General features: G+C 40.5%; 1 protein-coding gene across 1 annotated transcript in view; it reads right to left on the bottom strand.

Annotated features, from left to right (window-relative positions):
• The window catches only part of VWF (von Willebrand factor), a 214,419-nt gene that overhangs the window by 180,477 nt on the left and 18,234 nt on the right, over window positions 1-15,708 (bottom strand). Inside the window, exon 6 of the mRNA XM_040439200.1 lies at window positions 10,416-10,540. Within this exon, the coding sequence (XP_040295134.1) occupies window positions 10,416-10,540 (125 nt within the window). The remainder of the gene's footprint in view (window positions 1-10,415; window positions 10,541-15,708) is intronic.

Raw genomic sequence — 15,708 nt, 5'->3', positions numbered from 1 at the left:
TTTATGCACTCTACTCTCATAAATTTTGTCTTTCCAATTGCATTCATAGAAGCGATTTTTTCGCTCTACTCTCATCCATCGGCCTCTCTGCTGGTTAATGATTATTTGTCGCCTCCCTTTGAGATAGCGAACGGTACCAGGCAGGGCTGTCCTCTCTCCCCCACTTTATTTGTACTCGTAATGGAAACGTTGCTTCAAAGAGTAAGACAACATTCGCACATTAAGGGCTTTCCTACTCCTGAAGGGGAACTTAAAGTTTTGGCCTTTGCGGACGATTTACTGTTTCTACTGCCTGAGCCAGAGGTGGGACTGCCCTGTCTGGTTGATCTGTTTGGGGTTTTTGGGGAGGTGTCAAACTTCAAGGTGAATGTCACGAAATCGGAGTTACTAAATATATCCCTCGCCAAACAAAACCTTTTGAGAGTCAAGGGTATCTCGCTTTCCCTCAAATACCTAGGTGTACATATCCCCTCGTCCATACATAAACTATATGATATGAACTTTCGCCCGCTCCTTACGGAAATCCAAAAAATCCTCTCAGACTATGATATTCCTCTGATCTCATGGTTTGGCAGGAAAAATGTCATTCAAACATATATCCTTCCCAAGGTCTTATATAAGATGCAAATGTTACCGATTGCATTACCACAAGTCTTCTTTGCAAAATTAAGATCATTGTTCTCGAGTTATATATGGAAACAGAAACGCCCTCGTTTGGCACATGAACTCCTAGTTAGGCCTTCGGGGAAAGGAGGTATAGGTTTGCCAGATGTGCAAACATTATATAAGGCGATTCAATTGAGAAGATGGATAAATTTGACTGGCTTCTCTGAACCGCAGAACATTTTCCAATGGTCAGCAAGGGCTTATAAAGGGGATTTATTGCGTGATATGTGGATTCCCTCTAAAGTGCTTAATAAGTATAACCCACTTGACAATAACCTGCTTTTTAAAGGGGCTTCTAACACCTGGGCCTCACTCTCAACTTCTCTAGCTCCTAAAATCTCGCCATTATTGCCTTCCAGCCTAATACCTGTGGTCGTTGGCAGAGAATCTTTGACCTTCAAACCCATGTGGGATCAACTAGCACACGTAACAATCTCAAACTTATTCCCGAGCGGTGGGATTCCCAGCTGTACAGAACTACAGGAATTGCTTCCAAACTTCACTCTCACGTTTCTGCATAGTTCACATTTCAATAGATGTTGTGCAGACTTCCTACAAGCCAACTATCCCTTCAGGGAGCTTACTGAATTTGAATCGGCTCTATCATCTACGGTCTCCAAGTTTGGTAGGCTTTCTAAAGTGTTATCGGTGATGAGAGGAGTAAAACACTTGAGTGGCCCTGGGTACATTTTGTCCTGGGAAAAGGAGTTGGGTCTCTCTTTCACTGAGATGGAAATAAATCAAATCCTTCAGAATTCCCATGGTCACTCAAGATGTGTACGTTTACAAGAAACACATTACAAAATTCTCGCTCGTTGGTATAAAACTCCTGAGTTTCTTTATGCACATGGCCTCTCCCCCACTAACCAGTGTTGGAGATGCAACTCTCAGGTTGGGACGCATACTCATATATGGTGGGACTGCCCGATTATACAACCTTTTTGGTCTGAAATTGAACGTATAGCAAGAGAGATTTTGGGTACACAACTAACGTTGAATCCAGCTCTGGTTTTACTTGGGTCTTCGTAATCGGACACTCGCCAACACTCCTTGGCCTTGATTAATCATTTTTTAGCAGCAGCCAAATCTCTAATTCCCTTGAAATGGCTAAATACTGCTCCCCCCACTACTAACGAATGGCTTGAAAAGTTACATCAAATTTGTAGGTTTGAAGAGATGTCCAGTAGATCATGTCGCACCCATCATAAGTTCCTTAAAATTTGGGACGCTTGGCTGAAATCATCATACTGCAGAGAAACACGTGCCAATCCTTCCTCCTAATACCTAGTGAAGTAGTGTCTGAAATAGCTTCCTGAAATACTCTTGTCATCCCCCCCCTCCCTCATTTGCCTAGCATATCCTCTCCTAAAATGCATACTAACTCGCTACTCTAGTCTATGGATATAAAACAAGTTTGTTACCCTATATGAGGTTATCAGGATATGTAACTCAGTATGATGTAATACTAGTCATATGCTGTATCTTTAATGTGTCATGTTATTCATTGATATTCATGACCCCGATTGGGGTTTGTTTGTATTTGTACTTTGTCATGACCATATTGGATATCTTCTCTTAGCTATCCAAAACAATAAAAACACAGATGATAAAAAAAATAATAGCAGTGTTTGTATTCTTCTTTAAACTCAAACATTCACAATATGAACTGAAAAATGTTTAAAGATTTTGCTTTCCTTTGAATCACTTAAAGGGTTTCTGTCATGGGAAAAATCGTTATGTAGCTGACTGACATTAGCGATGTGCTAATGTCAGCAGTACATAACAGTGTGTTTGTTAACTCCCTGCCTGCCGCCGTTCTCTTAAAAAACGGACTTTTATAATATGCTAATGAAGCCTCTAGGTGCTATGAGGGCATTTCTGCAGCACCTAGAGGCTCGGTCTACTCGCCTTTTAGCACGCCCACGTCCACTTGATTGACGTCCTTCTTCTCTGCATCGTCCTCATAATCCCGAGCCTGCGCCCTGCATTTTTTATGTCATCCTACAAGTTTTCTATTGGATTAAGCTCCGGGGATTGGGCTGACCACTCCATAACGTCAATCTTGTTGGTCTGGAACCAAGATGTTGCACGTTTACTGGTGTGTTTGGGGTCATTGTCTTGTTGGAACACCCATTTCAAGGGCATTTCCTCTTCAGCATAAGGCAGCATGACCTCTTCAAGTATTCTGATGTATTCAAACTGATCCTTGATCCCTGGTATGCGATAAATAGGCCCAACACCTTAAGTATGAGAAACATCCCCATATCATGATGCTTGCGCCACCATGCTTCACTGTCTTCACAGTGTACTGTGGCTTGAATTCAAGCCACTAGACCCAAAAAGAACAATCTTACTTTCATCAGTCAACAAAATGTTGCGCCATTTCTCTTTAGGCCAGTCAATGTGCTCTTTGGCAAATTGTAACCTCTTCAGCACATGTCTTTTTTTCAACAGTGGGACTTTGCGGGGGCTTCTTCCAGATAACTTGGCTTCACATAGGCGTCTTCTAATTGTAACAGTACTCACAGGTAACTTTAGACCTTCTTTGATCTTCCTGGAGCTGATTGTTGGGTCCTTGCCATTTTGGCTATTCTTCTATTCATTCGAATGGTAGTTTTTCACTTTTTTCCACGTCTTTTAGGCTTTGGTTGCCATTTTAAAGCATTTGCGATCATTTTAGCTGAGCAGCCTATCATTTTCTGCACTTCTTTATATGTTTTCCCCTCTCCAATCAACTTTTTAATCAAGGTACGCTGTTCTTCTGAACAATGTCTGGAACAACCCATTTCCCTCAGAATTTCAGAGAGAAATGCACTGTAACCAGCATGTACAAAATTTGCTGACTTCCTTTCTTAAATAAGGGCAATAATTGCCACCTGTTTTTCAAAGAATGAATGACCTCACTGATTGAACTCCACACTGCTATTATTTTGAACATGCCCCTTTCAATTAGTGATTCAATTACACAGAATCAGCAGCATGCATGTCATGACTGTTGGGTCTGTTGGATTTCTATTACTCTACTACACCTGCTAGTAAATTATTTGCCATGTAGAAATATCATTTCTACCAAAAACAGTGATTGATCAGGTTAGTGATGTCTGACTGCTATTATTTTGAACACAACTGTACATGCTCAGTTCCATCCTTCATCTGCCACTAGCTGCAGCAGAAAGGACGCAACTCCTGAGAAACTGTACACCCCAGGAGCTGCCATCTTGAAATGAATCTAGCAGAGCAATTGGAGCAATAAATGGGGAGATCTCTGGGTCCATATGAGGTACAAGGCTGGTTCTAGCTTTGTTAGAAAGAGATTGTCATGTCCTAATATGATGTCTGATTTTCATTTTTTATATTAGTGATGGGATAACCCCGTTAAGTGAGGAATTGCTTGTATTTTCTAATATTCGTGGCATATTCTACATTTCATTTTTCCTTATTTTTTAAGATGTCATACAATTATTGTTTCTGGTATGCTTCATCGAATATAAAAAGGAAATTGATTAATAACTAAGCTTACCCTTGTTGCTCAAGTATAAATACCTCCCAACACATGAAAACTAGACTTTTTAGGCCCTAGCCCCATTCTACCCTAAAATGGTCCCATTTTCTAGCAAATTAGCATTAACATTCATTTATATATGAGAACCCACATGTATCCAATTCAATGATTAGTAACAGAAGATAAGATAATAATGCTGGATCCCCATGTTCCTACAGATATTTGGCATTGTTACTCACAATGAATAGAAGGGCTTCAGTAAGGGAAAAGGAGTGATGGGGTGTCCCAAAGCGACTGAGCCTCTCTGCAGGAGATTTTCTTTTATATCAGTAAGAACACACTTACATTTGGTCATACTCAATATAAAAGAAAAGAAAACCAAGCAATAATCATTTTCCAAAAATTAAAAAAATGTCTCACACTAGAAGACTCTGGAAAGTAAGAAATACATCAATATTATCTTTAGTGTAACTGACCCATCCGTTTCCAAATTTCTCTTGCCAAGATTTACCTTAACGGATAAAGTTAAAATATATAAAAATGAACTAAAGCAACGCTGGAATTCTAGAAGGCTTTTATTAAAAAGGCACAAAATGTCAAACATGGCCCCCACCAACCATGTGCCACTAATAATACTTTATTTCTTATCTGGTAGCTGCACCTTTAGGCCCCGTTAGGCACCAGAAAACACATGCAACTGCTATATCTGCACCTACTATAACTTCTTCCATGGTTTTACCAAAATGGTGTTCAAAGGACATATTTATAGGATACTTTGCTTCCACCAATTCAGAGAATGGGCCAGATTAGGACCAATCCTTTTATGTAGAGGTGGTCATAAATCCAACACTAAGGGAGAGATTTATCAAACTGGTGTAAAGTACAACTGGCTTAGTTGCCCATAGCAACCAATCAGATTCCACCTTTAACTTTCCAAAGGAGCTCTGAAAAATGAAAGTGGAATCTGATTGGTTGCTATGGGCAACTAAGCCAGTTGTACTTTAAGGCAGTTTGATAAGTCTCCCCCTAAAGGCTCCAAGTTCTCTTACACCAATTGTCCTACATGACTACATACAATTTCTTATCTAATAAAAGAAGACATGTATGGGATACCTAATGAGTAGTGCTGAGCGAAGCAAAGCATTCAAAGTGGAATTCGGTCCAAAGTTTAGGAAAACTAAATAAATCCAAATTTCCTTGTGCATCGTAGTAACGAATCAGGTTTTCCTACAGTGGGGTCTGCACATGTTACAAAGCAAAACTAAGAGTAGAAGAGACAAGCCGGGGAACACAAGATCACCCATAATGCTGTGCAGCCAGCCAATCAGCAGATAGCCAGCCCTTGTGATGTCACAGCCCTATAAAACCATCATCCCGTGCGGCCTCTGACATTGTCCTGTGTGTTGAGCAAGCGAGTTTTGGAGAGGGAGAGTGCAGGGAGACTTTTTCTGCATGAGTTATATTTCTTTATTCCTACATTTACTTATTGCTACATCAGCCGTAAACTAAAATATGTAATTCATTACCAATAAGATGGAAGCCATTATTATTTCACTGCCCAGCGTGCCAACCAATACCATCCAGTCTGCACCCCTTAGGGGGCCGGGTCTTAAAGATGACCATCCTCATATTTTGCTGGCTTTACTTCTTCCAAATTATCCTTCAAAGTCTCCATGTCTTAGAAAAGTCAGCAAGATGCAGAGAGAGGAGGAGCTGGATGTTCCTGATTACATATTCTCATCGATATGTGGAAAAGGATGTGATGTGGAAACAGAGGAAAAGCAGATGGCAGAAAAAGAGCTCCCAGCTCTAGGGCAAGAGAGCGCTGACCTGGGTATACCTGATGTATAGTGATTTGTGACAAATTTATTCGTAACTAATCAAATTTATTGGTAAACTTCAGTAAAGTTGCCGAATCAAATTCTTCAAAATTCCACTCATCTCTTCTAATAAGACCTATACCTTCAAAATGGTTGTCTAATGAAGATAACTCTTTTTTTAAATGACGAGAATCTCTGTATTGACACTTTGATAAAAAGCTAATCACAAAGTATCCCCTGGGACCCTCCTCAAATTTACTGTAATCTGTGGGACAACCTGGCAGAAAGTTTTAATTTCTCAGCAGCGCCACCAGAGGGGAAATGAAGCATTACAAATTGCACATTGAAATTAGTAGGTTGTATGTGTAATACAGGACAGGTAATATTATGTAATATTATTACAGGTTACAGTTACTAGAATTCTGGAGAAAAGTTATTGACCCAGGGAGTTACTCTGATTGGATTCAGGAAGGAATTTTTTCCCCTAAAATGAGGAAAATTGGATTCTACCTTATCAAGTTTTTTGTCTTCCTCTGGGTCATTTTTATTCATTAACAGGCTGAACTGGAAGGATGTTTGTCTTGGACGCCAGTCTTAATAACCCCTATATCTGGCAGTGGATCCGCCGAAGTTATGAAGAGGAGCAGGCCTCTACATAACTTCGGAGCATCCAGCGCCAGTCTAAGGCCTCTTTCACACGTGAGGTGAACGCATTGCACCCGCACTGAATCCGGACCCATTCATTTCTATGGGGCTGTGCATATGAGCGGTGATTTTCACGCATCACTTGTGCGATGCGTGAAAATCGCAGCATGCTCTATTTTGTGCATTTTTCATGCAATGCAGGCCTGTGAAGTGAATGGGGCTGTGTGAAAATCGCAAGCATCCGCAAGCAAGTGCGGATGCGTTGCGATTTTCACGCATGGTTGCTAGGAGATGATCGGGATAGGGACCCGATCATTATTATTTTCCCTTATAACATGTTTATAAGGGAAAATAATAGCATTCTTAATGCAGAATGCTTAGTAAAATAGGGCTGGAGGGGTTAAAAAAAATAAAAAATAATTTAACTCACCTTAATCCACTTGTTCGCGCAGCCCGGCTTCTCTTCTTTCTTCTTCTTTGCTGTGCAGGAGGAAAAGGACCTGTGGTGACGTCACTGCACATGGTGATGGATCATGTGATGGACCATGTGATGAACGCAGCGATGTCATCAAAGGTCCTTTACCCAGGTCCTGAAGAAAGAAGAAAGAAGAGAAGCCGGGCTGCGCGAACAAGTGGATTAAGGTGAGTTAAATTTTTTTTTTATTTTTTTTTAACCCCTTCAGCCCTATTTTACTAAGCATTCTGTATTAAGAATGCTATTATTTTCCCTTATAACCATATTATAAGGGAAAATAATACAATCTACACAACACCTAACCCAAACCCGAACTTCTGTGAAGAAGTTCGGGTTTGGGTACCTAACATGCCGATTTTTCTCACGCGCATGCAAAACGCATTAAAATGTTTTGCACTCGCGTGGAAAAATTGTGCATTTTACCGCGACGCACCCACATCTTATCCAGCCCAAATCCATGACGCCCGTGTAAAAGAGGCCTAAATGTAAGCCAGCTTCTTTGCTGGCATACATTTAGACCATTTTCTATGCCTAAATCAGGCGTAGATAATGATGAATGAGATGGGCCTGCCGGCCCATCCCCTTACCCACCCACACCACACCCACTTTTGTAGACCTGGCGTGAGCAGGGAAATATAGATATGCTCTTTGTAACCACTCTCCATTTTGGGCAAAAGTCAGATTGAAAACTTAATGTGGTCCTGGAAAAAAGTCTAAAAGTGGCCCCATATTATAGGTGGGTCTAACACAAGTAGGCAGGCTAAGAAAACTGTCAGCCATAGCCACGTTGGGGGTTGGTAGAGCCAATGGAAAAACACAGTGGAATACACCTTTAAGGAAATGGGACACAGCATCATGATACTTATACGCAGCTCTATAGTCAAATATGTAGCACCGTCATTTTAGTGTATATACAGCCCTACAGCATACCTCCCAAGTGTCCCTCTTTTGGAGGGACAGTCCCTCTTTTTGACCCATGTCCCTCTGTCCCTCTTTGATCTTTAAATGTCCCTCTTTCTGATCTGGAGAATTAATGCATAAATGTGCATTAATAAATTTACTAAATTGATCCTTACTAAAATGTCTGTATGGTTTCTACCTGTATATTAGACCAGAACTTCATTATTTGGTGCAATTTGGACCTTAAAATATCTATAATCTGATTATTTATATGCTAATATTGAAATCGATATCGAAGAGAAAAAAATTAAGGAACTAATACTCACCTAACTCACCTAACTCACCTAACTCACCCCCAGCTGCTGCAGTTGTGACAGAGTCAGTAATTATGCTTTGCTGCCATGATGTGTGCTACACATATTGTCCCCTTTGCGATTTTCAAAAGTTGGGAGGTATGCTACAGTGGTATGTGGAGACCAGTCATTACATACTGTATATAGTTCTATAGTGAGAAAAGGAGGACAATAACTATATATAGAGCCCTATAGTGATATGGATTGTAGAATTGTATAAACAGCCCTATAGTGATACCCTACATGGAGTACTTTTATTACACATACTGCCCCATAGTAGTACAATGCACCTTATATTAAGGAGGAGGAGCACTATTATATCATGTGACCAGGCAGAGGTTGTGGTTCGTATGTAGGGTGTGTCCATGTAAATAATGTAATATTTGTATGGCTGAGGAGTCATACTTGCAGGCCCAGAATGCTAAGCTACTGAAGGTTGTTTTGGGATAACGAGCCTCATGATGTCTCAACCTGACTGGACCACCAGGACTTTCCCCTATAGTGTCAATGGTGAATTTGCACCTGCCAGGGGATTAGAGACCCCATTACTAACTCTGAACTCCCTAATAGATTATGTTAAAATGGCTTTCTCAAGCTGGACAACCAGTTTGTAGCATAATATGTTGGTCACTCAAGTGATCTGCTGACCATGTAATACATTTACTTGTTGGATCGGGTGTTCTCGGACCCCCCTACTTTGTAACGCTCATATGCCCTAATGGGGGATATATAAAGAAGGAGATTGTTTTCAAGAGAGGCTTGAACTGGACAGTTGATATCAGGACATCATCTGCACATCCTGAAATAGATTCATAAAACTATGCAAGAACTATTTCTTCTGAGTGGGTCGAAAAGAGAAACAAAACCATTAAAAAGAAAAAAAAAATCAACTGTTCTTATTGTTCATGTTCTCTGACATCTGAGGCCCAGCAGAAAGGCTAAGTGTTAGGGAGGCGGAGGGGGGGTGAAGGAATCTGCATTCCTGGAAGTAATGCCAATAGACAAAGAATTTCATATACAGAAAGTGAATTGAGATATTTTATTCCAAGTTGTGTGAAATGGACATGACTTTATTATTTCATGAAAGAAAATTTGTCCACTTGTTCACAAGGCAAAAAGTGGAGAAAGTGTATTCAAAAGCTTTTCTATCTAACTTAGAAATTTCTCCTGTAAGAAGGTGAGTTATCTCGAGGAAATGATCTGTGACAACTACCTTTAGAGACAGTATTTGGTCAAAGATTAGTTCTCATGCTCCTTCCCCATACCAGAATTAAACAAAAAGTTGGACTTTGCAGTCTGCCAAAAAGTAAGACCTTCCCCAAATTAGTCATAGCTAAATGGGGATTAGACAGGAGGGGATGGGGCCTCCTAATGAAACCAAATAGGGTGTATCTGTTACTGACTGATTCTACAGCATCCCTTTATCCCAAAGCAAGAGAGACCAGCATTTTTTGTCCCCCACACTTACAGAGCAGTAACATGATCCCTTTCTAATTACCCTCCCCCCCATTTTCTGCCATTGTAGAGTTTGTGAGTAGAAAACATGTAAGATGGATACATGTTATGGATTAAGAGGTAAGATTAGCTGAGCTATCAATCCTCTTTTTCCACTATCCCAATTATACTTAGCATAATTTGCATACACTGTGCCCAGCCTCACCGTGCCCTTGAAGGACCACAAAGTGGCTTGGTCATATGACCGGCAGCCAATCACAGGCCTCAGTGATCACATCTGCTCTGGTCCTGCAGTGACCAAGAGCATCCAGGCACCATGGGGCCATGGACAGGTGAGTTTTTTTTTTGTTTTTTTTTTAGGAGGGGGGTGGGGCAGGGGTGCACATGTTAAGTCCATGTGGATTACCAGCTCCTAGACCAGACAACCTCTTTAAAATTCTAGGACACAAATCTGAAATAGGAACCTTTCCCCCCTCACAACTATTAATACTGGTCTCCTCATATCAGGCCCTAAGGCTCCAAGTGTGACTGCAACTTCTGCGCCACCTATAGTTACATCCCCAAAAATAATTTCAATAAAGGGTAGTAGCTGGACATACCTTCTCCGCTGCTTCAGATGAAATATTGCATGTGTTACTGGGAGGATAAATTCTTTTGCATCTCTTATCACCACCATGCAGTGCCCAGGAATTGGCAAATTCATAGCTCTTTTCAGCCAAAATACCTTCATTAAAAAAAAATAAAAAAAAATAAACATGAAAAAACTGACAGCATTCTGTACACAGATGTAGCCGGGCTGATTTTAGGTGGCACGAGATAACTAATGGAGTACAGATACTGCGAGTCCTATGGAAAACCACAATATATGATAGAAACTCAGATCTGATATATGTCCAACTGTTATGGCTCTGCGCCATCTCTGACATGCTATCACAATGAGCTAGCACTTCATAGAGGGGTCATAGTGCCGTATAAATAGGAGATCAGTAGTGCATATGAAAGCTCACACCAAACCAAACTGTGAGCCATATGACGTAAGTGATACGAGAGGAAGCACCTGTTGTGTCTGAAAGGGAAAATCCATCCAAAACTTTTACTTGGTAAAAGCAGCAGTCAGAGCAGTAGCCAAAGTTTGATCATTATATTTGACTTAGGGCTCATGCACACAAACGTATTTTCTTTCCGCTTCCGTTCCGTTTTTGTTTGCGCACCATATGCGGAACCATTCACTTCAATGGGTCCGCCAAAACAACGGAAGGTACTCCGTGTGCATTCCGTTTCCAGGTTTCCGGATTTCCGTTCTGCAAAAAAGTAGTGCATGTCCTATTATTGTCCGCAAATCACGGTCCGAGGCCCAATTCAAGTCAATGGGTCCGCATAAAATACGGAACGCGGAACACATCCGTATGTCATCCGTATTTCATCCGTATTTTGCGGATCCATACTGTAGAAATGCTATGCCCAGCCCATATTGCTCATGGTGATTAATAAGTAACTGTTTCCGTTTCCAATCCGCAAAAAGCGGATCACATACGGAAACCACACGGATATGTTTTGTGGAATAACGGAACGGAAGAGGACTTAAATCAGAGAAAAAATCAGATACGGAAAAACGGATTCGTGAAAAACGGACAGCAAAACAACAACGGTCGTGTGCATGAGCCCTTACAGAGATAATTGGCTTTTTCTGTTATGCTGCAGACAGCCTCCATTTAAAAAAAAAACTTTAACCTGTGATTGCCACCTTTAAATTAGCTTCTCGAGAACTGTTGTTTGGTTAGCCTGTTCTAGCAATGTTCGTTGCCATCAGTGTATGAGAAGCTAATGCAAAGGTGGCCACCAATATGTCTGCACTTCCTGTCGTCACTTTTCTAATTGGTTACAATGGCCCAGTACTTCTCCCTTCTCTTTACAACAGAGCATCAGTCTCACTAATACATCTGTCTTCTTATCTAGGAAGGTGCCCCTTGGTCTTCTCAGGCACCACAGCCCAGGTAAGACTGCTACCTCTACACCACTTATAGCTACCTCTCTGAGGTCCATGTGGTGAAGTAGCCAATGCAATAATCCAAAGCAAACTCTATGGCTCCAACATCCCAGTGTAAAGGCCCCTTTACACTGCTCAATTAAGCAGACATTTGTCAGGAAGCAAGCGTCAGTAAATGCAGCGATCTCCTCCACAATATGGGAAGTAGTGATCCCTAATGCTCGTCCCCATATGGAATCATTGTTTGCTGGCAGCAGAGCATGATTAGACGGCACTGTCTGCTGCTGGCCAACGATGATTTAGGAGACCGCATGAAAGATCCAATTATCCAATGAACGAGCGTTACGCTCATTCATAGGGTAATTGGCAGTGCCTTTATACCACGAGCATTACTACGAATGCTTTTTAGCGATAATCTACCCAATGTCCGGGCAGTGTAAAAGGGCTTTAACACATACACGTTGTGCATTCCTCAGACCTGGCGAGAAAGAAAATCTGGAAGGAAATGAACATCTGTGTCCTTCCTTATACTTTGACATGACATGATTGAACTTCCCCTGTCTGCTCTCTCTTCCCTGTGTCTAACCACCTTTCTTGTCATTTTCTTATCTGCTCTAAAGCATAATTCCAACAACAGACAGATAGATAGATAGATAGATAGATAGATAGATAGATAGATAGATAGACAGACAGACAGATAGATAGATAAATAGATAGATAGATAGATAAAAAACAAAAAAAGTAGCGCTACATAGACAACATTTTCCTTGTGTGGGTGGGCGCTGCAGAGGACCTCATGCGTTCCACTCTTTTTTGAATGAGATTGACCTCAGTGTAAAATTTACCTTGACATATTCTGAAGAGAAGGTATAATTCCTTGACACAGAGGTTTCGATCCATGGCCAGTCTCTTACAACTGACCTGTATGTGAAACCCACAGATAAAAATACACTTTTAAGATATGAGAGTCATCACCCACGGCCTATGATTAAATCCCTCCCGTCTAGCCAAATGCTACGGGTAACAAGAATAGTACAAGATATACCCACTAGAGACAAGAGATTGTTGGAAATGGCTCCAGAGGGTACCCCAAGAAATTAATTTCTAAAAGTATATCTAGAATTAAGGGATTAGAGACTACTCAAGGCCCGTATATACCTAAGAGGTCCTCTCCCAGAATCCCATTTGTTTCAGACTACAGTGTAAATAGTTCACAAATGTCATCTGTTGCGAGGAAACACTGGAAAATGTTGACCAGTGGATTTGAGAATATAGAGGAGTTTAAATCTCCCCACTTTGCTCATACCGCAGAAATCGTAATCTAGGGGATAGACTTGTGAAGTCAGATGTTGGCACATCCAAAATGAGTTGTAGAACGTATTTTGGTTCATGCCATAATTGTGTGAACTGTTCTCTAATGATACGTAGAGATTCTTTTTTGAATCCTTCCTCTGGCAAAAGGATCAGAATTCAACCATTTCTGACATGTGACTCAACATTTGCAGTTTATTTGTTGTCATGTCACTGTTAAAACTCGATTAAATCAGCTGAGATACTCAATTAGGAAACAGAAACTAGATCTACCCGTATCCAAGCATTTCAAGGAGGCAAGGAGGCAGGTCACACTGAGAGAGACTTGAGATTTAGGATACTGGAACAAGTACCAACATTAAGGGTGATAGGGTGACGTTATTGAAAAGGAGGGAATTATATTGGATTTTTATGCTACAGACTCCAAAACCGAGATACCATGAATGTCTCCCTATTTTGTAGTTTCTTTCTCTAATCGGTTGTGAGGATATATACTGTGCATGTGTTAATTTTTAATATGTCATCCTTTTTTTGTGTTTTTACACAGATTATTGTTCAAGCATTGATACTGATGAACAGTCTGCCTGGAAGCTACAAGACCGGCTACAAGACAGGCTGCTGCTACATTATTGTTTTATTAATGTATATACTGTATATAATGACATGGGATACCACAATTTCTAATAGCCTGATTATTTAGTTATTTAGATGTTGAGCTTCGTATTTGATCCCCCGCATGCCGCTGTTTCGACATGGGGGTGATTGATTTTGAATCTGACCATTCTACGATTATTATGTAAGCCCTTTGATGATGGACGCTTCTCTTAAGTATTGGGTTTTATTGCCAAGGAGTTGGGTGGGGGATCGGGTTACACAAAGGTGACGCCTGTATTCCCTTATCCTAATAGGGTGCAGGCGCAGTGCCCTTTGTCAAGTTGGTCCCTTGAAGGACACTGTGCCCCCTGGTTATTTGTAATGACTCTCGTTTTTTAGCAAAATACATTAAGCTGCATTAATTATGGCGGCTTTGCTGCCAATGCCTCATGAGGGCGCTATAGGTGGGGGCTTTTGAGAATGGGTGATGGTGGTGGCCCACTGTTTACCCGTTCTCTGTATTTAGCCCAACGTTTTGGATAGGGTTAATATCAGTAAGCAATGTTTAGCAATGTTCACGGCCATGTGCTGCGATCATGTGATTTGAAGAGGCGTCCCCATCGCTCTATGGGCATGAGTTTGCGCAGCTAATGTTTCTGCCTTTTCGGCCATGTTTGTTGTGGTCTCCTATGTTGGTAATGCTAATCACACTAATTGGCTTCTGCGCAGTGCGCCTCTCACAACGCCAACTAGGTCCTGCAGTCTCTGGCTCCATGTGAGATCTTGCTATTTGTTTTTATACTTTTTAATTCATAAAAAGTTTTTCTACTTTTTATGAATTAATGGCACTTTTCACTTGTTTCACTTCATTTTGTATGAATTTGGAAATGTAATTATGGACACTTAAATGAACAATTTTTTATATAATTATGTATTTTGGCACAACTTTTGAATTATATTGAGAGATAATTACTGTATGTAATCACTAAATTTAATTATGTATGCTATAATAGCACTGCATTTTGCATGTCACTATGGCTTGACAAAGGTTCCATAGAGAGAGCTGAAACGTTGCTGTCACATGGGTTAATAAACCACCCATTTTCTTCACAATTTTTTTAGTGCTGCCTTCCCTTTTTTCAATGTAGATAGATAATAGACAGAGAGATAGATATATGATAGATAGATAGATAGATAGATAGATAGATAATAGATAGACAGATAGATAGAAAGATATAAGATAGATAGATATGGGATAGATAGATAGATAGATAGATAGATAGATAGATAGATAGATAATAGACAGAGACATAGATATATGATAGATAGATAAATAGATAGATAGATAGATAGATAGATAGATAGATAGAATTTTTAGAACTCAAATATCTATGGAAAACATTTATTTTCTGCATGAAACTAAACATGATCAGTGATCACAGAGAGATAAAAGTACTCATTGGTAGGATGGCTTTTAAACACACACAGTGTTATCAGAAAGACATAGTGGCTTGTTGGGACCAAGTGTCCAAAAATTATGCCTTAACGGGACAGATGGTGTTTTAACACAAGGTGTTATGGGAAAATAACAGTGCTTTATTGGGTCCAAAATATAGACACACGTTATTGTCATAAGAAACAGTGGCTTGTTTTGCACAAGCATCCAAAAATGATTCGTTATAGTGACATGTGGCTGCAGCTGTAGCAGCACAGCATGTAACAGACAAGGCAGCAGATGTGTGTGTGTGTGTGGAGATTACAGCACTTCTGTACAGGAAGTGTTTCTCTGCAAAGTAATCTCATTATAATAATAGGTGCAGGATTGGAATGACTGACAGTGACGGCTCTGTTTTTCCTTTGACAAAGGCTTTGACAAAGGCTTAGAACGTCCAAGCCAGAATTTCGTCATAATTGATCAGGAAATTTATATTGTACCAAAACTGATCTCTTTAGGCCAGTGTCACACTGTGTGCAGCAGTATTTGTCTGTCCGCCTCTCGG

This window comes from Bufo bufo, chromosome 1, assembly GCF_905171765.1.
Source record: "Bufo bufo chromosome 1, aBufBuf1.1, whole genome shotgun sequence".
Lineage (NCBI taxonomy): Eukaryota > Metazoa > Chordata > Amphibia > Anura > Bufonidae > Bufo > Bufo bufo.
The sequence above is the reverse complement of the archived record's forward strand: the minus strand, read 5'-3'. Positions and strand labels throughout refer to the sequence as shown.